The 26,851-nt window shown below is 41.1% G+C and overlaps 1 protein-coding gene across 1 annotated transcript in view; it reads right to left on the bottom strand.

Moving 5' to 3' along the window:
* Positions 1 to 26,851, bottom strand: part of LOC112116907 (desmoglein-2-like) — a 44,150-nt gene that overhangs the window by 2,086 nt on the left and 15,213 nt on the right. Inside the window, exons 2-14 of the mRNA XM_024214655.3 lie at positions 21,952 to 21,987; positions 20,405 to 20,539; positions 16,166 to 16,327; positions 15,839 to 15,983; positions 11,910 to 12,064; positions 9,224 to 9,358; positions 8,886 to 9,071; positions 7,689 to 7,948; positions 7,066 to 7,208; positions 5,075 to 5,302; positions 3,256 to 3,486; positions 2,262 to 2,386; positions 1 to 255 (exon numbers count right to left, since the gene is read on the bottom strand). The exon at positions 1 to 255 is cut by the window's left edge and continues 258 nt beyond it. Coding sequence (XP_024070423.2) covers positions 1 to 255; positions 2,262 to 2,386; positions 3,256 to 3,486; positions 5,075 to 5,302; positions 7,066 to 7,208; positions 7,689 to 7,948; positions 8,886 to 9,071; positions 9,224 to 9,358; positions 11,910 to 12,064; positions 15,839 to 15,983; positions 16,166 to 16,327; positions 20,405 to 20,539; positions 21,952 to 21,987 — 2,196 coding nt within the window. The remainder of the gene's footprint in view (positions 256 to 2,261; positions 2,387 to 3,255; positions 3,487 to 5,074; positions 5,303 to 7,065; positions 7,209 to 7,688; positions 7,949 to 8,885; positions 9,072 to 9,223; positions 9,359 to 11,909; positions 12,065 to 15,838; positions 15,984 to 16,165; positions 16,328 to 20,404; positions 20,540 to 21,951; positions 21,988 to 26,851) is intronic.

Raw genomic sequence — 26,851 nt, 5'->3', positions numbered from 1 at the left:
AGCTGCCATGGTCCCGCCAGCTGCCATGGTCCCGCCAGCTGCCATGGCTCCATATTTTGCAACAGAAAGAAGATGTCTTTGTTCTTCCCATCTCCCTTTGCTCATGTGAGCATCACCATAGCGTTCTTCGATATGGGATCGAGAACTGCCTCCTCCTGTACCAACTGCCTCTGCACCAATTGCTGCTGCTGCTCCACTGCGCACTTTTCCTGCTGCGATGTCCAATGCAGTGGGAGCGATGAGGGTTAGCATTGCCTAAAACAATAATTAAAATACAACATGAAATGTGCTCTGTGCTGCACGTGGAATTCTCTAAGCAGTTGGGCTGAATGGAGTCCAGGAGGGAGGTGGTTGGCATGATTGTCTGATTTGGCGTTAGACGCGCTGTTACAAAGGGCAAAGTGTGCCCTGAAAAAGGGTGCAGCCTTTATGATTGTGTAGCCAAGGAAGCTCAAAAAATCCATTTAGGGCAACATTGTATCATCCCCTGTTAAAACCAATGAGAGGGGAAGTAAGAAAAAACAGGAAACTCCAGCGAGTTCACCTGGCAAAATTTTTCCAAATGCTCCTTTCAGTGAGAAAGGCATGTGATCGCATGCCGCACCTTAAACCCTCAGATCCTAGAGCTTCTGCAGGGTCTGCTGGCCCTTCTGTGATGCTGCCTGCCCTTCTTCTCTCTCATGGCATCTTGCCCATATTGCCACTTTCTCTTTCAACAGCAGCTTTTCCAAGGGGAATGCAGTCACTAAGGAAAAGTTAATGCCCCACTGATTCCGCCTGGATATTTACCAGAGTCAGGAGAGAGGATGCTAATGTTAGTAATTACTCACCCGTCCTCCACAGACCCCACCTGAGCCTCAGCCTTATGCAGTAGACACACTGGGGCCTTGTGGGGCAGCCAGCATGCCAAGTATTCACTATTCTCCTCAGTTTCTCCTCCTTGCAGCCATTTCTGATCTAGTTAAATCATATTTGCTCTCCTCCATACCTCACTGAAAGGGAGCACTGGGCACTTAGTTTGGATACAGCCCTCAGACTTTAAATTAAGAGGCTGTGAAGCTTCCCATTCCACCATTTTTCTGCTGAATTAATAAACCCACTGATTGGAATTGACACTTCCCTTGTGAATGCAAATATTTAACTCTTTTGTGATTCAGGTACTGGGCACACCAGTATTTCTCCCACACTCCCCTTCCTCACTTTCCACTCAGAAAAATAGTATCACCATGGCAGATGTGACAATTTCCTGCAATACATAAATTTAAATCCCCCACAGGTGTCATTGTGGGCCCAGGATTGTATGCAATTCCATGGGATAGGATGACCACAGCTCTTCCAGGAATTAAGAACAGCGAGGGATGATTCGGCAAATTCACTCAGGTTGTAACACCTCCCTAGAAGTACCAACATCTGCAAAGGCTCACATATACTGGTTCAAACTGGATTCTCCAAAGGACAACAAAGAAAGGGCTTTTGAATAAATAGCCTGAGTTTACACTGACTCTCAGGGCCTTCTTTCTGATCCAGCAAACAGACATGACCTTTTGTCCAAGGTGGTTAGGTAGGAGGGAGAGGGCGCCCAATCATTGTGGACAGGTTTGAAGGAGTGACATTTACCAGAGCTACTACTGGAGTTGTTGGGAACCGGGGGTGGTGAACTCTGGTAAACATATTGGTAAAAACAATAAAAGAACCCGGAATGCTTTCACCTTAAGAATACACGTGCATGCTTAGGAAAAGCTTGTGGTAACTTATAACTGGGCCATTGCAACTGGTCATAGCCTTTGGGAAGAAAGCAAAGGATGGACACAATCCTGTTAGGCAGTCTGGCTTGCTGGAGAACTCACAGTGTAGGCAGGGAACTACGCAGCTTGGGGAAAATAACCCTTAGGAGGGAGGGAGACGCAGGTCTCCACCCAGGAGATGTGATGGATGGGGAGCCAGAAGCCCAAGAGCAGGTGTCACTGATAGACCACGAGGAGGAAATACAGGTGCAATTGTCGTGAACTGTGAGACTCACTATTTGCTTGATTATTTCACTCTTCTTTTCCTTTGCAATTTAGACACTTTGGTTGATATTTCTAGAGCGGTGTATGGAATTTAGCCACACAATTTTTTAAAGTAATTAATGTTAACGTGTGGCTAAATCTCCTGCACTGCTTTGAAATCTCAACCCACAATCTAAATCTGACACCAAGCGAGAAACTGAAATAGTTAAATTAAAAGAAAACAAAGATGATATTGGGCTAAGGTACACTTGCCTTGTCTTCAGGTGCTGCCCCTTCACTGTTCCATTTATGTAACATCTCTTCATTACTGTCAGGTATTGCTGTGAATCCTTTAGCACCTGATCCCCAATGGCAAAACAGCAGTAAGAGTGGCACAACTGTAGGGGAACCACAATGTATCATTAAATGTCTGATAACTAGAGCTCAAATCATGTTTAGGTAACTGTCTGTAGTTAGGTAATAAACAGTTGGACTATGTGAACATGCACACAGGGTAGATGCAAGTTTTCTAGAAATTCAGGAATATAATGCAGAGTTTATTTAGTTATGGTCAATAGATAATGAATGTGTACTATGGCTCTGATTCTGCAAATACTCATGCATTTGCTTAACTATGTACATATAAGTAGTCCCACTAAAGTCACCACCTTGCCACATTGAGCCATAAATACCATTAAGTCCACCTCCTCCAGTTTTTTTTTGCTATAAATAGCTGACTTGATATACACAACATCTTGCCACTCCCAAAGTAGAGGATTCCACCCCAGTCAGCAAGTGTTTTCAGCTGTGTTACTGGAGTAAGGAAACAGAGTTGACACTTTGAAAAGGGGCCAGAATAGTGGAGAGGGGCAGCCCTGGTGACATTATCTGAAGGGAATGGGAAGGGCCTGGTGGTGATTCATTGGACCATAAGAGGAGCCCTAAGAAAAACCAAAAGGATTTCTCAGTGCTTTATCATCTGTCCTTTAGTATATCATAAGCAAATGTTAATTGTTTGTTTAAAAGCCACTGGAAAGACTGAAACAGTTTCCTGTTGCCACATACTAGTTCTAATACTTCCAGGGTGAAATCTTGGCCCCACTGAAAGTCAATGGGAATGGTCCCATTGACTCCAATGGACTCAGGATTTCACCCACAAAGTATACTCAGATTATAAACCCCTTGGGGTAGGGACCATTTCTTCTTTGGTGTTTTGTATTGCATAGAACATGCAGTGCTTAAGAAATAACATAAAACGGTTACTTACGTAGCAATAATAAAATTGCCAAGATAATTAGTGCAATTGCTCCAGCTCCCAGCCCAACTGAAGAGTTGATTTGTCTGTCCTGGCAGGAATGCCCATTCACACACGTACAAACTGTCAGTGTAAGGATCTGCTTTTCAGGACAGCTTAAACCTAGCATATCTTTCACTAAAATTTGAACTTGATTTGTGCTGGGCTTTACATCTTGTGGTAGTAACAGCTGCATGGTTGTTGCTTTGTGGGGACAGGATCAGGGTAAAGGAAAAACATAATCAGTGAAACAAGAACTGGGTAGAGAGAGAAAGTTAGAAATCACTGTCTCTTACTAAAGAAAAACAAAAAAGAATTCTACCAATGCAATAGAATTGACTTTAATTCACAACCAATTGCTATTTTCATCATATAATTCACACTCTGGCAAAATATAACCAATGTTTATTTCTAATTTTTATAGATTGTGGAAAAGCCTGGTTAAAAGTTGAATTGTCTGTATGAACCCCCCAAAATACCATTTGTCTTTGTAACAAGTTACAGTTGTCTAGTCCTCTCCTACTTTCAGAAGGTAAGAAGGGCCCTGACATAATGGAAACACTGCAATTGTGCTGAGAAGGTGGGAGCAGGTTCCTAGGAGTATCCCTATAGGTATAATGAAGAACAGCTCTGCAACATGTCTGTGTGCATTGATTTTTTCAAGTGGGTATGGGAATCAAAGGATTCGCCCTCATTCCCTGATTAGATGTGAGCACAAGTGCTTGGAGGATTTCTCCCCAGTCAGGCCCTCATGGAGATCGTGTATTATTTGGGCTGGGCACTGCGGGGCTGATTCTGGATAATACGGACATGTTTAACATACCATCCAAAATAACGTAGCTGCCGCTATCTGGGCTGCAGCAACTGTGAAGGCTGTAAATGCTAGTTAGGCAGCAAGCAAGCTAATCTGTTCTGGAGAGGTGTTACTCTGCTGTGGCAGCCCTCTGGCAAAGCTCTGTAGTGGTGAATTGTAGAGCTGCCTAGGAAGTGGAGGATCAGCAGTTGAGCAAAAGAGCTCTTTGATTTACTTGGAGCACTTCTTCTAAGTACCTGCACGGGTATTTGGGTGTGGCAGTGTGCAGAGAGAGGCTGCCTTGCTCATCACATTATGATGTGGTTAAAAAAAATAGACTGTGAATGGGGGAGCTCCTGCCTCACCCAAATTCGAGTACAGACACAACTTCATATTGCAAATATATTCTTGCAGAGTAGGACTCCCCACTCAGATGGACATTGTTGTGAGGGTCCTCTTCCTTCCCCTAAAGTACTGGAGTATCTTGGACAACTGATTAAGGATCTAGTTGATGTACAGGGTGCATGGCAGTTTCCTATTTCTCCATAGCTCAGCTCCTGAACTGAACTGCCATTCAGGAATGTGAGCCCTGCAGCTGACTGCAGCTATATGGCTGCAAATTCAGTCACGCAGAGAGGAACATCTGTCACCTGAATGCTGTGGGGACGGGGGAGGGAAGGGGTCGTAGTCCCAACATCATTCGCAAAAGCCCAGTTACAATATACAGGTGATCAGGTTACACAGAACCACTTCAACTCCAAAATACATAAATCTGTATTCTATGGCCATTAGAAATGAAGGGGGGAGGAGACAAACTTCAAACTCTTGATGCTTCTCCTGGTGTGGCACAGCAGATGTGCACGTCCTTTTTGGCTGGATCAAGCCCTAAAATTCTGATCTGACCAGAGTTAACAAAATGTGACATAAATGCAGAACTGCAAAGAACCGAAAAAGATTTTACTAAAATGTTTATTATAAGTCAAATTGATACTTTCTTACCATTTGTGTCTCCAATTACCCATTTCTTTGTCATCCCTTCAGGCTCATCAATGACAGTAAAAGTGAAGGGAGCACTATTTGGATAAGCATCTCGATCCTCAGCTGTAAAACTGAAGAACTTTGCATCTGAACACACAGTCTGTGTTGGAGTCACAATGATTGGACAATTATCATTGGCATCCACAACCTGAATTACAATGGTACCAGTGGCTGTTTTCTTAGAATAATCTGCAAATATAAACGTGAAAGCTTAAATTCTTGTGTGTGCAAAAAATTTTGCTTTTAAAAAAATATTTCATATTTTTTCCAGGATTATAAAAAGCAGTAATATGAATTTAGGATCCGATCCTGCTTCTGTTGAAGTCAATAGTAGTTTTGCCTTTGATTTTAATGGGGTCAGGATTTAACTCTTAATATTTACAGAAATATCTGCAAGGTTACACTTTCTAAATATAATACATTTTAAAAACTAAGTAAAACAGAACTATAGTTCAAAAGTACCATTACAAACAACAAATGAGAAAGACCATGTATTTGAGAGTTCTTTTTGCATTGTATTCAAACAGCATAGGGCTATTGAGATTTTTCAAATCTTCTACTCATATTACTGAGAGATTTCAACACTTCCATTTTGACAGGCAGTATTTCTATTAAGCCTGTTCTGGACACAAACATTTCTTGCATTGTAGTCCTATCAATAAATGGGTAATAGCCCCTAAGCAAAAAGAGTTTAGGATCAAGAGACCGATTAAAAACAAACACACAACAACAAAAAAACCCAAAACAACAACAACAACAAAAACCAACCAGACTAAAACCCAACTTTTCCCTGTCAAGGAAGCCTTTAGGTCAGATTCTGAGAGGCATCTCTTTGGATATGTCTGTATCGCAAATGAAGGTATGAATGCAGCCCAGTAGGCATGCCTCCGCTATCTTTAATCTAGCGGGCACAGGTAACAGTGGTAGTAAGGATGTGGTGGCATGAGCTTTGGCAGGGGCTAGTCTCCCAAAAAGAAACCTGCCTGGTTAGGTACTTCTGTTGCTGGCCTGAGCCAGGGTTCATACTGCCGTATGTTCACTGCTATTGTTATCTGTGCTAGCTAGATTAAAAACTGGTGCAGGTATGGCCTACCTGTGCTACAATCATGCTATCATTTGTGGTTAACCACACCTTTCAGAGGCAGAGCACATAACACTTCCTCCCTCTGGGCTGCAAGTTATTTGGCTTTAAGCCACTTCCAGAACAGCCCCCAGCATAATTTAGACAGTCTTGGGGAACTGTCTGTGTTATGGCAACCTGTCCCTGGCTGTCTACAGGTGTAGAATCTTCGCAGTGATATGGGCTGTAGCCCCACCGCCACCTCAGGCCAGTACTTGCAAGGGGGTCTTCCGCAGTTTTTGTGCCAGGAGAATTCTCCCCAGTTGGAACTGTGACTTTCCGAGCTCCTTTTCGCTGCTCCTAGCTTTTACCTAGCATACAGGGGTCAGAGTTGAGTGGGAATCTTACGCTTTAATCTAATCATCTTGCAAAACAACTACAAAAAGGAAACAATCAAAATTTTGAAATAAAACAATGTACAGAATTTAGAAACCTTTTTATATTTATATGTGGTTTTAAAAATGACAGCAAAAACGTCTTCCAGATACATTTCCAGAATGCATAAGGACTTCAAACTAAACAAGGAAGTGACCATAATATACATAGACAATGCAGCCAACGGAGCCCTGCCTGCTTATGCTAGAGAACCTGACTTTTACACTGTTAAGGATTAGACTATACAGCTTATGTTGGTGAGCACTTGCTTTCATTTTGATGGGAGTGCTCATCAACAGAAGGCTCTAATATTTAGCCCTAAATGGGTACTGATCAGATGGTAAGACTGCTCTCTTGCAGTGCAACATTAGGTTCAGGCCTCAGCAATACAGAAAGTTTGTAAAGAAAGGCTTATGAATGCATATGACATGAAGAAACCTAATGCCTCACAACTTACCCTTACTTATGGCCAGAATGGTGGCAGTGTAGGTACCATTAATTACATAAGATGACTCATAATCAGGTATTTTTATTAGCTTGATTTCAGCTGTAGTAGAATCTATCATGATCCAATTATCTTTATCATTTTTTTTGACATATCTGTTAGAAATTAAAAAAAAAGATCAAATTATAATGAGCAAGACAACCACGGGGGTTGAAGCTGCTTTGCACGCACACACACATCGAATATTTGCTCTACACCACTGTATCTCCATTTTCATGGGATTTCTACAGGTTTCATCCTAAACCTCAGTCCACAGACTGAAACCAAAAGTGTCATGCATTGATATACTTGTAGATTTACTAAATGGATACATCAATACAGATTGTTTCTGTAGGGAGATGCACTTCTCATCATATGACCTAACACAAAAGCAAATTATTTAAAAAATAAAAAGCCCATACATTCTACATAAAACCCTATAGAATACCCATCTCATTTATACTGTAATAATTAGACACATCTATCAAACAGCGTGACTATGAAATAATTTCAACCTAGTGTTTGTTTGATACAAAGATTTAATGTGACATTCTATAAATGGCAATGTTGCTAATTAATAAAAATATGATGCTTACGTAATATGTTCTGCTACTTTTGAAGTGTCTTCATCAAAGGCTTGATATGTCCCAATAATCTGGTTTATCGTCATAGTCTCACTTGTCTTAATCACCTTTGTGCTGGGTTTGAATACAGGGCCCTCTGGCACATTTTTCACCTTAATTGTGACTGGAATTGGTTTTACTTTGTAACTATTACTAATTGATTTGTGAAATGCTGCTTTATTTGTAACGACAACGCTCAAGTTCATGGTTTGCATTTCCTCATAATTGATCTCCTGCAAAAAGGATACACACACAAAAACCGAAACTTCACTCAAAAACTAAACACAGAATTTGACACCCAAATAATGTTTAAAAGTTCAATCTTTAAAAACATTTTCTTTGTTAAAAAAAATTGAATGGATTAAGGCTAGCTAAAGGTGCCCGATTGACAGCACCAGAAAAAATAAGTGTTATTTAAACTTGTCAAGTCTCCTTTTAATATATAATGTCGTGTATATCAAATAGTATACAGAATAAGGATACAATATCTTGTCATTTGTATGGATAAATTCAAAGTAATAGCTTCAGGTCGCTGACTTTGGAGACAACACTATCTTCTGGCCTTGGGGATGGACTCTCACTCCATGCGTCACAATGGGAAAAAGGAAGTAGAATGCATTAGTTCCATACTAGCTGTCTTATATTCTAGCTTTTGCCCTCTAATCATTATCATATTTAGCACTGAAAGTGCTTTTCATCTGTAGGGCTTAAATCACTTTATAAACGTAGTTAAGCATTGTTACCCACAAATTAAAGAAAGGGAAACCAAAGCACAGAGATATGCTGAGAGTTGCTGAGCATCCTCAACTCATGTTGACTTTAGGGGAAACTGAGGATGCTCCGCAGCCTGCAAAATCAGGCTCTAAATGGTTTACCTGATGTCACACAGAGAATCAATGGCAGAGTCAAGAATGGGACCCAGGTCTCCTAAACTGAAGGGAAACATGCTTTCCTTTGTTTTTATATTATGTACATACTCAGTACATCTAGGTAAAATATAGAAATGGAGGAGTGTTCCACATGTAAATTATTTGCTATTCACACGCTGGTAAAATGTAAATAGTTTTAGTTAAAATTAATATCCTATGTAATTTATTCTAATATTTAAAAAAGTCTCGTTATGATTAAAAAAAAAAAAAAAAAAAAAGACACTCTACAGTATACACTTACCTTCACAAGAGTCAAAACTCCTTCATTTGTTCGAGCATCTGTCTCTATACGGAAATAACCCCCTTCATTCCCAGAGACAATTGTAAAGTTTGCCAGCCAATTATCAGAGAATTTTTCATCTTCATCAGATACTTTCAGTCGCATAATTTCCACATTTGCTCTGTTTTCCTCGACACTGCCTTCATACTGCAATCAAACAATAGACCTTTTAAAAAATGTTAAGTCTGTTGTATTTCATTATGGCAAAATGAGTCCTTTGTGTGCCTGGTGATAGTAAATTACCTGTTACTACCAGACATAGGAACACACAGAGGCTGTTAACAAACAAACATACTTACTGTCTGCCTTTCAAGAACAGGCGTATTATCATTGACATCCAAAATCTTGATTTTTACAGTACTGGTTGTAGCTAGCCCAATTGTGTTTCCATCTCTGTCTCTTGCTTCTACAGTCAAAGTGTAGCTACTTTGTTTCTGTGTCACATTAAAAAATAAGTGTTTAAATCTATACAGAAACCAATTACAAAATTATATAAAACATTTTTTGCTCTGGTACATTATCTCTATTATTTCTTTGATATGGAATGGCTGACTATGGCAGTATGTTTAATTAATATTAAATTCAATTCATCATAACCATCCTGATAACTGAGTTGTTCCACCGGAGTCCTGAGCTCAGGAATCCCCTTAGCATTTTCCCAAATAACTTAGTAAATGGAGGATGGAAAGAATGTGAGAAACATAAAAGAAACAAGAGTAACAACTCCAGCACAAAGGGCTTTGGGAATTTTATCATTGTCCTTTAATTGGGGCTAGAAAATGGTCACTCCATAGCTGGAGGAAAGGGAAAGTTATAGTGTATACTATATATGATAAAATAATTATTGTTACATTATTACACACAGATTACAGAGATGATTAGTAAAGATTTATACTAATAGTTTAGTTATTTCCCTCTGGGCATGTGCACTGCTGCCTCATTCTAGGCACCCAGGCGCCTGTCTCCCCCCTATGCCCCAAAGTGATCCACAGATGAGGGGAAATACATATGTTCTTCCGCCTGAATTGTACGTTGGGCCCAATCCAGTAGGCGTGCCGAAAGCCCGCTTAACTCCACACAAAACAGATGGGGGAAGGAAAAGAGGAGGACCTCCTTTATAACCGTTAGTCCAGTGGTTAGGGAACTCATCCAGGATGTGGGAGGCCCTCTATTCAAGCCTCCTTCTGCCTGATGAGGTGAAGGGAATTGAACAGGGGTCTCCCACCTCTTAGAGGAGCACTCTAACCACTGGCCTACGGAATATTCTGACGTGGGGCTTCCTCAAAGTGGAACTTCAATAAGAGAGATTAAATAATTGAGTAATTAAACATTAAATGAGCCAGAGAGAATTAGAATCACGTTATAGCCTAGTGATTAGGGCACTTAAGAGACATGGCAGATCCCTGTTCAAATCCCTTCTCCTCATCAGGCAGTGGGGGGGACTTGACTGGGGGTCTCTCACAGCCTGAGTGAGTACCCTAACCCCTGGGCTAAAGGTTATATGGGAGGTGCCCATACCCGTGATGTAGGCAGTTGAATGCCAATCTGCCCCTGGTTTGTGAATCACAAGCAAAGCTAGATATCTCTCTACAGTCTGGACTTGGGTACTGAACTCAGAGCGGGGAGGGGCTTAGCATCTTATATTGGCTAGCTTAAGTGGCTGCCCACTTCCCATGCTGGCTTTACGGATCACATTCTAAGATTCCTCTCTCTCCCTATTTATTGTGTAGGAGTCTAGACACTTAACTCAGCTTTGTGCATCTGACTACTGTCCCTGTGATTTTCTAGGTGCCTAAAAATTAGGCACCGTGATGCTCAGCATCACAATGCCTATGTCTATTTTATGGATCTGGGCCCACACAACTGCAGGGCAGCTTTCACACAACTGTAACATGCTGTACTTACTATGTTTTTGTAATAAGAACATATTCACTGTGAAAGCGAGTGCAAATGGCTAGTACACTCATGCTTTCTATCACCCGTGGAGGGCATGTGGAGTTGCAGACTGGGTGACAAAAACATTTCCTGTGGTGTAGGTGGTAATGTCACTCTGTCAGCATCAATTCCCAATATCACCCAGTACTACGTCTACCAACTGACCCACCATCACCCCATCAATGTATCCTGAAAGATGAACTGAGGGGCTAAATTTCACAGGTCCTCCATCACTCATAGCTGAAGATCCCGCTGTTGACACTCCTGCCAAGTAACAATAAGCACCCTCTGTAACTGCTGAAAACATTTCAACAGGTGTATCCCCTTAATGACAAACTTTCCTGCCATATCCTCCCACCACCAGAATGCTAATGTGGGTGTTATGAGCGTGCTCTATAAAGACAGCAGGTTTGTATACATGTAGATAGCTAATGGAAGGAGCACCATCTATTGGCCAATAAGAATATGTAGCATTACATACAAGTTAGTAGGTTCAATAAAGTTGTTGCTAACACTTAACATGCAGTTTTTAACAGTGGGTTACAGAAGTCTGCCTGTGGCAATCCATGTCTTAATTTGTAATATAAACCCACAAAATCTAGGGCCAGCTCTATGTACCAGCAGTCTTACAGAATCAGATCGTGATCCTTGCAGTTTGCTCACATGATGGAATAAGGAGACCCCCTTGCGCCCCCCTGTGATTGCTACTCATACTGTGGGCAACAATGTAGTGGGGACAGACAAGCTGTTACTGGGCCAATACTCCCCTCCTGTGCAGTTGAGGATGACTGGGTGAGCAGAGCCTTAACTCTTAACCCAAAAAAATGCACCAGCCAGCACAGCTGAGCAGACACAGAGGGAGAAAGCCGATCTAGGAAAAGGGCTATGCCTTCACTTCCAGGAGGGCCATGGAGATGGAGGTTGTGGGTCAGAAGATCTATGTATCCAGTCCTCATCTAGTAAACAGGACGAAGCAGCAATGAGGGAAGAGGGCTGATATAGTGTTGTTAAAACTCTGGGAAAGAGCCAATATAAAAGAGTGTAGTTTACCTCTCTGTCAAGGTATAATGTTGATGTTACAATCTCGCCGGTGTTTTTTAGAATACTGAATGCATTAGAATTTTGAAGAATCTTGAAAGCAATTTTGGAATTTAGATTATTCGGCTCATCTGCATCGGTTGCATTTATCCTCATCACAAGTGTACCTGAGAATTAAAAAAAAAAAAAAAAAAAAATAGATAGATTTACATTGCCCTTATTTATGTATTGGCAAGTATCATTTATAGAATACAAAATGGAGAGTTTTCAGAACCACTTAACTGTTTTGTGTTGTACTTCTAATTACTGCTTTTATTAAGAGGTGGAAAAATGTCTTATTTAACACTTTCAACCAATGTCATTAGATAGTGTGTACAAGCAAACAAATGCACATCATGGATATACATACTAAAAACAGGGGCAAACTTTTTGGCCTGAGGGCCACATCGGGTTTCCAAAATTGTATGGAGGGCCGGTTAGGAGAGGCTGTGTCTCACCAGACAGCCAGGCGTGGCCCGGTCCCTGCCTCCTATCCGACCCCCCAGCTTCTCACCCCCTGACGGCTCCCCCCGGGACTCCTGCCCCATCCAACCCCCCCGTTCCCGGTCGTCCCTCCCAGAACTTCTGCCCCATCCACCACCCCCTGCTCCCCGACCACCCCCGGCCCCTCCACCTATGACTGCACCCTGCCACTCCATCCAACCCCCCCACTCATTCCTGATTGCCCCTCTGGGATCCCTGCCCCATCTGACCCCTGTTCCCCGCCCTCTGACCGCCCCGACCCCTATCCACATCCCCACCCCCTGACCACCACCCCGAACTCCCCTGCCCTCTATCCAACCCCCCCTGCTCCCTGCCCCCTTACCATGCAGCACAGAGCACCGCAGGCTGCAGCTCTGCAACTGTGCTGCCTGGCAGCCTAGAGCGTTGCGCTGGCAGTGAGGCGCACTGAGGCTGCGGGGGAGGGAGGACAGCAGGGGAGGGGCCAGGGTAGCCTTCCGGGCCAGGAGCTCAGGGCCGGGCATGAGGGTCCCGCGGGACAGATGTAGCCGCGGGCTGTAGTTTGCCCACCTCTGTACTAAAACCTCAGTAGATCAGAAAAGACAAATGGCCTAATATGGGTGGCCTTTAATTAAAAGTTTTTAAAAAATGATAGAAACTGCATGGGTATAATTTAATACAATCAGAAAACAGAGACAAAAAAAAGTCCTTTTAAACCATCTGCCCTATCTCCCATGCCTGACTCTCTAAAATGGGTTGCCTGTTGAAAACAGTCCTTTGACCATTATGTATGTGTGCCACTGCCCTCTGATGGCTATGGTCAGAACTACTCATTTATATATCATAGGCTTTATACTGCTAGCATATGATGGAAAGTCTCTTTTAGCTCAAGTGTCAGGAGTCTGTGCTTTTGAAGAAGGCGGATCTTAGTTCAAACTGGGGTATCCAGTTAGACACTTAAGTCTATATCTAATTTTGCCTGAATCCTACCTGATTTTCAAAGCTGATCACTAAACAGCTCCCATTTGAATTGAGGGAGCTCAGTACCTCACAAGAGCAGACCCTCAATAACCTCTTCCTTATGATCACCATCAGGCTGAAATGGATACAGTGTAAAGGATTTATCAAACTGTTTTCCCAACACACTCCTTTCTTAACTACTGACAACAGGATGTTTTCACCTCCCAGAAGCCTGATCTGAAAACACTGAAGTCAACAGACAGACTGTAATTGACTTCAATGGGCTTTGGATGAGGCCAGCACTTGGTAGGGGTGAAATATTCCTCTCTAACCTGCAGTTAAACATGCAAGTGAATATGCTTTGCCTGATGAACTGAAATGGGAATGAGGATATGTGATCCACTCCTGAAAGCTGAATTGGAATGGGGCTGCAATCCCTGCACACTCCTTATAGGGTTTTATGATCACTGGATATGGGCAATCTCAGACTCAGTGACCATTTACCTACTTGCCCAGTTGTATATGCTAGGCTATGCAATGCTCATGAAGAGTCCAGCTGCAGCATCACAGGAGTGCCTGGAGTTCCCCTGCTTACCTGCTCTGCAGCCACCCTCCCAAATCACCACTTGAATATCCTGAGGCCTTCCCACAGCCCACATTTTCATGTGTCAGTTTGATCCTAGCAAAATTGTTCCTAAGGGGAAGTACAGATCTGTGATGGGTGTCATTTAGAAACGAGGAGGCTGCTTTCTCCATTCTTCCAATGCTATGTCTCTCTTTTCCACTTCACACATTTTATAGACCTGGAATTTCTCAACATCTCAAGCAAGTGGCCTCATTCAATGCTACTTACTATTTAGCATTAATTATTATTATTATGGTAGATTGCAGAGTCCCTGGACAGCATTGCGGTGACCTTAGCAATGTTATGGCAGAGTAACTTCTCAATGGATCAAATGTGCCTGTGATGCTGGTAGACCAGGTATCAGCTCTGGCCAATGCTCTAGGCATCAGCTGAGCACTGACAAATTCTTAGTTGGAAACCATACCGGCTCACCTGTATGTTAGTATTGTTCAAGATAGATGCTAGACTTGTAAGGATGTGTTTAGCATTTAGACTCTATAAAATACTTGTAAGTTGCAGCATGCATTATTAATCTTACTTGTAACATCTTTATCCCATGCTATAAGTTAATATGTAATTTTTACTTTATAACTGTAAAAATGCCTGCTCTGAACTTGTGAACCCAGGCAGAAGGAGGGGGTTCCCTGCCCATCAAGAAGGACTATCAAAACTAAGTGTGCCATTGTGGAATATTGTGATACAAAGACAGGGCTAATGGCACTCTTACACCCATGAAGGTGCTATGTGCAAGAAAGATCATCCCATCACCTTGAATTTTGGAAGAAGGAAATAGACATATTTGACATAAAAATTCTTCATCTCTTTGCTGTTTGGACTCTCACTTCATTCAGCTGGAGCTAGGAAACAAAAGCAGAGATCTCTAGGGCTAACCTGGATTAGCCCTAAAAGACATTCAGTGCTAACAGATTACAACTCTGTCACCTATTGGAACCATAGACTGTAACTCATTTGTGTATACATGTTGCCTGCTTTAACCTGTAAATAAATCTCCCATTTCTTTTTTCCTAGCTAATAAATCCTTAGTTAGTTTACTATAGGATCAGCTACAAGCATTGTCTTTAGTGTGAGATCTAAGGTACAAATTGACCTGGAGTAAGTGACTGGTCTCTTAGGACTGGAAGCAACCTGAATCTTTTGTGATCTTTGGTGTATAGCAATGAACTATCAATCCATCCAGCTTGCCTGGATGGCAAGATAGACTGGAGTGTCTGTAACTCTATGGTAAGACTGTTTCAGTGTTTCAGGAGTTCACATCTGTTACTGAGCTGGTGAAATCTAATTATAGAACATACAACCCCTTTGGGGTGTCTGCCTGCTTTTTGACAGTCTGCCCTGAGATTGGCACTCAGAATCGTGAACCACTCCAGACAGCGTGACAGTGCTTGTATCTGCTGATACAAAAGTGTCTGGGGTCACGATAAAGGTTTTGTATCATACTGCAGGCCTAATGAAGCAAAAGTCCCTATTGCTTTTCAGTATCTGTTGGAGGTGGACATGAAAGCCTTATGTAGTGTTAAGAGTGCTATGGGCTATATGAAGTGATAAGGAATGCAGGAGACTTTTCCTTTAAATTATTTCCATGCTTTTCAGGTTTTGAGTTGATGGGGTGTGTCCTGATGCAACCCTAACTGTCACTAAAAAGTTTGTGTCTGTTTACTTTCAAGAGTCTTTTTCCTGAGAGAATAAGTAAAACCAAATATACTGCTCTAGTTAGGAAGTGGTGAAAAGCATACCATACAGGACTGTTATAAAAAAAGTAATGGCAGGAGGGGTTAAGTGACCACATAGCACCATTATTTAATATGTTAATACAATTAGAAAAATAGTATTTTACCTGATTCACTTAACTCTTCAACAGAGCCAATAAAAACTTCCTCTGAAAACACTGGGTAATTGTCATTTATATCATCAACTTGAATTCTCAGGTCTAATGGCTCTTCCATTTTTCTCCCATTCTGATCAAGTGCATGACCTCTAACCTGAAATAGACAAATAAATAACAGGAAAATAGGAATATCCCCATTGATATAAATTGTTAATTATCACTTTGCATTGGAGAAAAAGTCAAGAGACATTAAAACAAAGAGATGGCAATTAATTTGAAAAGTTAAAAAGAGAGCACATATAGAAAAAAAAGTTATAGCCCACTAATTCAACTTACCAAGAACATTGGAGTTTTTTCTCGGTCAACTCTTCTTGTTATGTTCAGTTCTCCAGTTTTTCCATTGATAACAAACAATCCATAAGGTGGTTCTGTCACTCCCTGGCCAGAAATTGTGTAAGTAATTACTACCCCTGGCTCGTATGCACGATCCGAACTTATCTAACAGGAACACAACAGGAATTAACAGAGTTAATTGAACTCAGTAAATGGAAGTTCTTTAAAAAACATATATAAACATACTACGGACAACAAGCAAGTTATAGTACATGCCCCAACTATGTAAAGGAAGCTATGGTGCATTCTCTTTAATTTTCAGGAAAAAAAATGTTTAAAAAGGACAAGAAAAGATGCTAGTTATTTATTGTAAAAATATGAGCAACTACAAAATTAAGGTCTAGCTTTTGCCTGGCCCTTCTTTGGGTGCAAAGAGGTAGTGAAAGATGCAAGGAGCTGGAACCCCACATGTCCTGTGCAAGGACAGAGTGCAGGTACTATTCCTTCCTACAAAACCTGAGAAGCACAAACCACTCCAAAAGGGGTGTGGAAGAGGAGAATCACGGCCTCTCCCACCATTCTGTAGTGACTCTCAGAACTAACTGGGTATGCCACAGTGAATGTACTGTACCATCATTAGGAACGTAGCAATTTTGTGCACTTTGCTGTGTCTCTGGGAGCCTCCTGAGGGCATGTCTACCCTTACCTCCGGAGCAATCGATCCAGCAGGGGGTCGATTTATCGCATCTAGTGAAGACGCGATAAATCGACCGCCGAGCGCACTCCTGTCAACTCTGGTACTCCACCGGAGTGAGACGCGCAGGCGGAGTCGACCGGGGAGCGTCAGCAGTTGACTTACCGCAGTGAAGACACCGTGGTAAGTAGCTCTAAGTATGTCGATTTCAGCTACGTTATTTTTGTAGCTGGAGTTGCATAACTTAGACCGACTTAGCTCGCTTGTCCCCCAGTGTAGACCAGGCCTGAGACATAATCCTTCTCAGAGCTGTACCTACAATGCAAATTATACAATCTGGTCCTAAAACTTTTGCTTTATGTCATTATAGGCAGGGCTGACAGCATTGTCTATTATTAAGATTGCCCAACACTTCCTATTATAAGATCCTCTTTTCAATTGCTTATAGCTTTGCCAAACTTAAACCATTTGGCTAAAATTCTCCATGTTGGGTGTTTTCATCAGGTTGAATTTTTTTTTAAAGTTTCAGCCAAAACAGTTCAGCCATTTCTGAGAACATGGTTGGGAAAAATATTTTGCAATATTTAAAATGTTCTAAGGATCTATTTTTGAATGGATCTAGTGCCCTCATGCTACGGACCAGGGGCATAAAATTTGGTATGAAGGGTTGTTTTTATGTCAAGAATATGCCTTTTGCAGTTCTTATGAAAATCTGTCCAAATTTGGCCAAGTGAAAAGCCTTTGAAAAATATCAGTTCATGCCCATGCTCAGAAGACACTTCTTAGAGTTTAGTAGCTGAATCTTCTGAAGATTCCAGACTTAATGAGCATGCTTCATCCCCTCACGGTTCCTATGTATGGTGGAGTATTATCATTTGCCATCACCACAGAATGACTGAGCATGCTCTGGTAGCCCAGCGCTAAAAGGGCAAAGTCAGACTTCCCTTGTAATTAATACTCTGGGCTGGGATCATGCCGGGCACTGTAACGGAGAGAAGAGAACCTGGCTTTCAATGACCATCCCCTGCTGGCACTGACAAAGCATGATGGAGGAAGCTGCCCAATTCAAATGCAGAGGGGACAAGAGCCAGACCCAATGGGGAGGGAATGGAGTAGATCAGAACAAGGAACTGATGAGACTGGCATGGGTGAGGGAATGAAACTCTGACTAGAAGTTGTGGGGAAGGAGAGGCTGGGGACTGGCTAGGCAGGGAGCCTGGGTGTGGGGGGAGGAGGCAGGGGGCCTGGGACTGCTTGGTCAAGGAGAGTGAGAGCTGGTGAGGGGATGACTGGAAGCCAGTTGGTGTGCATGGGGGGGGGGGGGGAGACACTAAGATCAGAGGAGAAACAAGGAAACAGGGGAAGGTCTGGGACTGGCTGGGCAAGAAGACTGAGACTGGGAGGAGAGGTGGAGCCTGGGACTCAGATGGGGAGCCTGGAGTGGGAGACAAAAGTGACTGAGCAAAGAGATTGGGATGCGAAACCTGATAAGTGGAGACTGGGATAAGGACATGGTTGGGGTGGGAAAGAGAGACAAGTTTGATTAGACAGGACAGAAGTGGGCAGGGAAGGAAACAAGAAGGGTCTACATTCACCACAGCACACCTCCCTTGAGAGACCAAAATGGAATCCAAGATTGATGAATCTCACTAGTCCTCTGCTGTCAGCAAATATCTGTGAATGCCACTGTTGAATGTGCGTTTCATTCCCTTGTAGTTCTGATCCACACAAAGGATGAAAAACTATTATTGCTATCAGTTACTCCTTTAGCTCAAGTGCCAGAGAACTGCACAGTGGATCTAAAGATTCCAATCCTGCTGTTGTCATTATACCACATGATGGAATTTCTGTTTCTGATGTTTGCTTTTTTAAAAACCTAAGAAATTACATGTTAAGGCTGCAAAGTCAAGCACTCAGAAGTCAGGAAATGCTCCCCGAGTGTACGCATTATAACAGTATTTAATTACATGATATTTTTTCCACCGGACCACTTAAAACAAGTTTTTCACTCGTGGTCACTAACTATGCATTCCTCATTTTCTGGGTGCCCAACTTGACACTGTGGGTTCTGATTTGCAGTAGTGCTGAGCACTGACAGCTGTAACTGAAGTCAATAGGAGTTGGTTGCTATATAATACTAAGTACTATGAAAAATTAGGTCTTATGCATCTTATGCTTCATGAGTGGTGTGGAGAAAGTGAATAAGGAAAAGTTATTTACTTGTTCTCATAATATAAGAACTAGGGGCCACCAAATGAAATTAATGGGCAGCAGGTTTAAAACAAATAAAAGGAAGTTCTTCTTCACACAGCACACAGTCAACCTGTGGAACTCCTTGCCTGAGGAGGTTGTGAAGGCTAGGACTATCAGGGTTTAAAAGAGAACTAGATAAATTCATGGAGGTTAAGTCCATTAATGGCTATTAGCCAGGATGGGTAAGGAATGATGTCCCTAGCCTCTGTTTGTCAGAGGATGGAGATGGATGGCAGGAGAGAGATCACTTGATCATTACCTGTTAGGTTCACTCCCTCTGGGGCACCTGGCATTGGCCACTGTCGGCAGACAGGATACTGGGCTGGATGGACCTTTGGTCTGACCCAGTATGGCCATTCTTATGTTCTTAAGTGGAGCACCCAAAATAATGAATACTTTTGATTTTAACCTCTCCGTGCCTCTGTAGCCCATCTGTAAAATGGGGATATCATCCCTCCACACAGAGTGTTATGAAGATAGATTAATGTTTGTGAAACACTCAGATACTGTAGTGATGAGCACCATATAAAAGTCCAAAGGAAAATTAAAAATTCCTTCTTCAGAACAGAGTTTGAACAGTGTGCAGTAAATAAGACCTGAGGCCACATATTTAATAATGAAGAGAGAGAGAGAGAGAGAGAGAGAGAGAGAGAGAGAGAGAGAGACACACACACACACACAGTTCATTAATAAAGCACCATCCTTCCTGTGCACTGAATGAGGCAGGGTCATGTGGAAAAAAATACTATTTGATCACGTAATTAAATACTGTATCATAATGCATACACAGAAGGCAGGAGGGGCAAATTAAGGCCAACCAACATTAAACAGTGTCCACAGACACCTTTTCTAAAAAAAACAAAAAACAAAAAAACCATTCAAAGAAACACTGTAAAATACAGGAACTTGACACATATACTAAGTACCGCACAAATAAAGTTGTTCATATGTTGTGTAGAACCTACAGCAACTGTTACATTTGTTTGATTTTTAGTTATTTATTACATATTATTCATTGTTGAACAGATATATTGGTGAAGAAAACCCCAATTTTGTAAGGCATAATAAGAGCAACAGTTACTGTTGGCCTAATCCTGCAAAGCATTCATGCTCAAAATACCATTGTTGAGATCATTGCCAAGGTAACATTTTCTTTAAATTGCTGGCTTAAAGAATTGGAGGGTGTTCTTAACGGTTTGTGTGTTTAGAGTAGGCCCCAGCCATATTTTACATGCAACAATGTCCTTTCAATAATGTTTCCCATCTTACTGTGTTTCAGCTGTTCTCTGACTTACTTTAGCAATTGGTTTTCTCGTCACACTGTCATCCTCTTCCAAAACCCTAGCAGGTGGAACAATCCATTCCCGCTTTTGTCTGATTTTACTATTCTGATTAGACAGATGGTCATTTTTGGCAGCTTGATTAAAAACCTATGAAAAAAGCAGGTTTAAATTCCAACATTACATTTTAGCCATTAAACACTAATACTTTTCTCAATTGACCACTGCTGAGTCTAGAACTTCTGGATGTCATTTTCTGCATGCAATTTTAATTAAACAAGCTGATTGTTTAAATTTACACTCTGTTTTTACCCTAGATTTTTTTTCCTAATAAGTATGGTTTATTTTAATCATAAGGGTCAGACTCTTCCCTGAAAACCCACGTAAGAAAGAAATGTGTCTTTTTCTTTTAAACGCTCACTTAAAAAGGTCAGGTTTAAAATAAATAAATATAAATTATGAGACCACTGGGAATTAGTCAAATCTCTCAGAATGGTTGTGAATTAAAGTGGTAGCTATCAGACCAGAGGAGAAAGTTATCTATGCAGTCTATTTTAAAGATCTCAGAGTCCTCTCACATTTTCCTATTTGCCTTCCTCTCAAACCTCCCTCACCCCCATCAAACAACCTCCATCTTCTCTCTTTTGCTGCTCCTTCCACCTTGTCCATAGAGCCAGAGCCCTCCACATTCATCCTCCCACTGGCTCTTTGTCACCCGTATGCCATAATCTTGTCAAACCCAGAGACTTGTGAACTACTTGCTTCCACCACCTTATCCTCTTTTCCATGGAGACCCACCTGTTCTGTCCCACTGCTTGGCTTACTCAGTGCAGTGGCTCTCAGTATCCAGATTCAGATTTGGGGTGGGATTCATGACGGAGTCTTAGGTGCCTAAAATGGCAGCTAGATGCCTAAATTCAACATACAGGCACCACTGGCATTCACAAAACCACTGCTTAGCTATTGCCTATTCCTGGAGGTGCTTAAACTCCCATGGCACCTAAGTTTCCTCCATTAAAATCCCAGAGGTGCCTAAATTTTGGTTGCTGAGCATGAAGGCAGCTCCCTAACTTGACACTGCTGAGCAGTTTGGTTCCTTACTCGTGCCTAAGCCCCAATGGGACTCTCAGACTAGGTGTTCCTCCATTGTCATGCTTTCAGGGCCCAGTGCAGTAGGAATGCTCTATGCATACCTAAAACTGCACAAAAGATGGTGCTGGTGGTGAAGTGCCTAAGTCCCCCTTGTGAATCTCACCTTGATACCAGCCACCTTAATACCATTAACTCAGAGAATCTCAAAGTTGATTAATCACAACCATAATATTCTAGGGAAGTTTTCTCCCAATGGAAAATAGCATTAATGTTGATGGGTTTAGGACTGGGCCTATTCAACTATATTTCTGCAGTAAGTAGTAGATATACTGACTTTTGTGTTGTGTCTACATCAAAGCAACTCAAGCTATTTACCAGTTATAAGTAAAGTGGTTTTTTCTTGTTTACTGTTTGCTCAGAAAACCTTTTCTACACATGGACATTGTATTTATTTCTCAGCCATTGCTTACCTCTACGTGAAGTCCATTTCCAAAGTTCAAACAGATCTGGCAAATAAATGACATAGTAAACGTTATTCATTCTGCATTCATTTAGTGGCATTAAGGTACAGCTTATACAACCGCACCCAAAACAAACTTCAAAATATAAAAACAAGTTAGTGTCTGATATTGCACGGCAGGGTAGATTTGATTTAAATCAAATTGGTTTAAATCAGGATTTAAATCACTAGTCAGGAAGACTAATCATGGATTTAATCATGGATTTCTACATAAAAGTGCATTCTTGTTGGTTGTTTTACCTTACTACATGTTTTTCACAATTCAGAGATAGATGTGGGTTTCATTTTTAGAAGGTACACACTATACATTTTTAAGTTATTTATTTTGAAAACTTTTCAGATTAGTTTTACAGCTATATCAGAAAATGAATGATTGTTTGGTAATTTCATTTACCAAAAGGTAATTGAAGCAGATATTTATGAAGTCATTGGGAGGTGAACTATTTCCAATTCAACAGGTTAATCATTAAAATATATTTGGAGGATTTTCTTGCCAGGCTGTATTAGGAGAAGAACATCACCAGACAGACATTTAAATAGTTTTATTTAACTAAAACAACATTATGTATTCTGGATTTTTTTCTTCAGCAGCAAACATATAATATTTTAACAAAACAAGTACATGAATTTTTGAATTTAGTTAAACATTCAAGTTTTTTTTTATTATCAGGTTTGGTTTTGTAAAAATTGTTTTTAACTAAAATAGTTAAATGAAATAAAAAAAAAATTAAAATCGACTATGTCAGCCAGGTCAACATGAGAAACTTAAAATGTTGGCTTCTGCAGCTAACTCAGTCATCTTCACCTTCATTTTCCTGTTTGTTCATAATCTGGAATAGAAAAACAAGCTTTCCTGCTTTTTCAGGTCCCAAACAATTTCTCAGTTTGGAATGAATTAGTCCAAAGGAAGAAAATATTCTTTCTACACCAACAGAAGAAGCTACTGCTGCTAAAAGTAAGATTATAGCTTCAACAGTGTCTGAATCCAAGTGCTTAAGTGACTTCCACCAATTCACTGGTTGACTTTCTTTAAAAACATCATCATCAAACATATTTCTTGAATGCTTCACCCTTAGCTCTGAAGTTTATTACAGTTGGCATTTGTAACGATGCTGGTTCTGGCAGGACCCAACTGAGAGTGCCAATTCAGGACAAATTGCTCAAACAGGGCAATTACAGCCCAAGGCTGGGGTTTTTCCACTTCTAAGGCAAACCAAACCAGTCAGACAAAGAGGGCTTTGGTCTCACCCCACTGGCTAACCACAAGTCACACAAGCAATTCCCTTAGACACTCCAGTTTCCCAGTATCACCACCAGTGCCACTCGTTATGGGGACAAATGGTTATGAAAACCAATACCCCAATGAAAGAAAAAGGTTCTCCTGATCCCAGAGGACCAAGCCCCAGACCCAGGTCAATATACAAATTAGATCTTACCCACAAATCACGCTGTTGCCAATCCTTTAGAACCTAAAATCTAAAGGTTTATTCATAAAAGGAAAAAGATAGAGATGAGAGCTAGAATTGGTTAAATGGAATCAATTACATACAGTAATGGCAAAGTTCTTGGTTCAGGCTTGTAGCAGTGATGAAATAAACTGCAGGTTCAAAATCAAGTCTCTGGAATACATCCCCAGCTGGGATGGGTCATCAGTCCTTTGTGTAGAGCTTCTGTTTGTAGCAAAGTCCCTCCAGAGGTAAGAAGCAGGATTGAAGACAAGATGGAGGAGAGGCATCAGCCTTTTCTGGTCTTTTCCAGGTGTAAGAACACCTCCTTGTCCTTACTGTGGAAGATTACAGCAAAATGGAGTCTGGAGTCACATGGGCCAGTCCCTGCATACTTTGCTGAGTTGCAAGGCATATTTGCCTTGCCTCAATGGATTAATTGTATAGCTGATGGTCCTTAATGGGCCATCAAGCAGGCTAGGCAGCGCTAACACCATCTTGTCTGGGAAGTTTCCCAGAAGCATAGCATAAGTTTGAAATACAGACAGTATAGAGCCAATATTCATAACTTCAACTACAAAATTGATACACACACATAGACAGCATAATCATAACCAGCAAACCATAACCTTGTCTTAAGACACCTAATTTGACCCCCTTTATACAAGATTTGGTGCCACTACAGGACTTTGGTTGCAACCATGTTCTATATGGTCCCAGTTCAAATCAATAACATGACAGCATTATGGAGGGATGATTGCTGGATGTCCATGTCATAGCCAGCTCCTTTTCTTCAGCAGTTAAGGTTTGACGCTGGTACTGAGTATTGAGAATATTTGCAAGAAAATGAGCTAGAGATAGTGCTTGTCCCACTCGTTTTTTTAATGCTTGTAGTTTAACTCGGTCATTGCAGATTTCTCTTTTTAAGATCTCACTCAGTTCCTTCCAAATATCAACAGCATCAGCAATAAAACAGCTATTTCCCTGCATTTTGTTCAAGGCTACAGAAATAGGCTTCAGGGTACTCAGCAAGTGTTCAACATTTCTCTTAAGCCCAATTTTGAGAACTTTGGCTGTGACAGTGCAATCAATTTTTTCACTATTTTGTTCACAAACTGTTATCAGATTAGGCCAGTTCTTGACATAGTGCTCAAAACAGTCCACTAAGGAGTTCCAGCGCATGTCTTGTGGGAGAGTTAGCTTGGTTCCTCTCACTTTTTTCAGAGCAGCTGCTGCTGCAAAGTGGTTGTTACGGAAGTATTTTGCAATTTCAACAACATTAGCCTTTATTTTGGGAACACTGAAGTCTTTGGCTAGGAGATGCATCAAATGAACACTGCAACCGTTATTAGCTTGGAACTCTCTTCACTCTCTTCTAAATAATTTCTTCTTATCTTGGATACATTTGCAGCATTGTCTGTGACCAAGCTGCGTACTAGACATTTGAATTTTTTTTCAGTTTGTTATAGCTTTTACTGCTACTTCTTGTAAGTATTCTGCTGTGTGCATTTCCTGATGTATCAATTGTTTCTGTAAGGAAGACATTCCCTCTTCTATTGTCACACAAGCACATCCCGGGCCAATGGGGGCGGTGAGAAGCCGCGGCCAGCACATCGCTCGCCTGAGCCGCTTCTCGACGCCCCCATTGGCCCGGGACGGCGAACCGCGGCCAGTGGGGGCTGCGATCGGCCGAACCTGCCGCGTCAGCAGGTAAATAAAACTGGCCCGGCCCACCAGGGTGCTTACCCTGGCGAGCCGCGTGCCGAACGTTGCCAACCCCTGCTCTAGACCTTTGGCACACTGCTCAATTTCTCTTTCATACACTTTATCCAGCAATTTGCCTGCGACATCTGCTCTGTTGGGTGGACTGTATCCTGGTCTTAATCACTGAACCATGTTAATGAGGTGTGGGTTCTCAATCATACAGAAAGGAGAGTTTGTTGCATAAACAAACCGGGCAATTTTTTCATCAATTATCTTTTTTTGTAATCTGCTGGTTCTTATCACAAACTTATCTATGTTTTTTTTTGGATAATGGAGTTTTTTTTTTTCTTTTTGCTACAGCTGATATACTGTGGCTATGTGATATACATGATGTGACTGAAACACTATAATTGGCAGATAACTCTGAAACTATAGGAAATGATGGTGATCTTGAAGGTAGATTGTCTTCAGAATCCTGTATGTTGAGGATGGAGTCTCCTAAACAAAATAAGTCAATGCAGTTATTTAATTATTATTAATATACTGCTCATTTAGTATTACTCATTGCATTCACTGACAGTACTACTTTAAAGGTGAAATTGTAAAAGGAAGATCTGCCTGTTTCAGCTATTTATTTTTTATCACAACTGCATCTAAAATGATAGTACCATAGAGTAACAACTATATTTTTTGCTCAAACGTGAGAATTCAAGAATAGTCCAGAAGGAAGACAGGCAGTCCTTAAGAAAGAAGTATGAAATAAAAAAGTTTACCAACCTGAAGATCCTGCATGTTCAGACATGTTCCTTTCATCATCTTCAACGCAGCTTCTTCCTGAGAAGGAACACTTCTCATGATGTTGTTTCATTCAGGCAACCAGGCCTTGCATTTCTTTGTTGCATTGTTTGCATTTTGCACACATGCCTGTCTTACCCACAGGTAGAGGGTCTCTTTTACCCTGCCTGCTGCCATTATAGGTTTTCCCTTCTAGCAAGAGAATGGTATGGTCGATCTCAAATCAATGAAGGCTACACTCAGAAAGACCTCAAGCCTTCTGGAATATGCTGCACAAACAGTTTCACTTTTGTTTCTACTGCCTATCCCATGCTTCTCACATTTATCTCCAGACTTCTTCTTGTCCAGATCTATTCCGCCCCCAACAATCTTCTATTCACTGAACTTTTTGAAACTTTGTACTTTTAGAGAGAGGTAAGGGATTGACTCTGTGTACATAAATTTGCATAGGGACAATAGGGTTGAGGTCTGTTATTTCTCACCTCTATATATTATTTATTGATTTAAAAACATTTTTGCTGTTAACAAGCATGTTATCTCTGGAGACACAAATCCACAGTTTGAGAACTGCAAAACTAAGCATCTCTGATGGTATCTTCTAGACAGACCCATTGGGTAGATAGAAAGATTAACCTAAGTAATCTATACAGAAGCCCTTGGAGCCCCATAAGATTGGATCCCTAATCCATGAACTATTGGAACTCATTTACAAAACTTTTCTTAAACATTACATGAATATATTGTCTCATACTATAGAATTAGAATTTATAATCCCTATTCCATGTTGAGATTCCTTTGAGCTATAATGTATCTATCTTTAGATAGGTTTTTTCCTCAAAAAGCATTTTATCAAAAAAATCCAATTTAAATATAAAAGATCCGATTTAAATAAAAAAAATTAAAAAA

The sequence above is a fragment of the Terrapene carolina genome, unplaced genomic scaffold (genome assembly GCF_002925995.2).
Source record: "Terrapene carolina triunguis isolate 2854851 unplaced genomic scaffold, T_m_triunguis-2.0 Scaffold58, whole genome shotgun sequence".
NCBI lineage: Eukaryota > Metazoa > Chordata > Testudines > Emydidae > Terrapene > Terrapene triunguis.
Note: the sequence above shows the minus strand (reverse complement) of the source record. Positions and strands in the feature narration are given on the sequence as shown.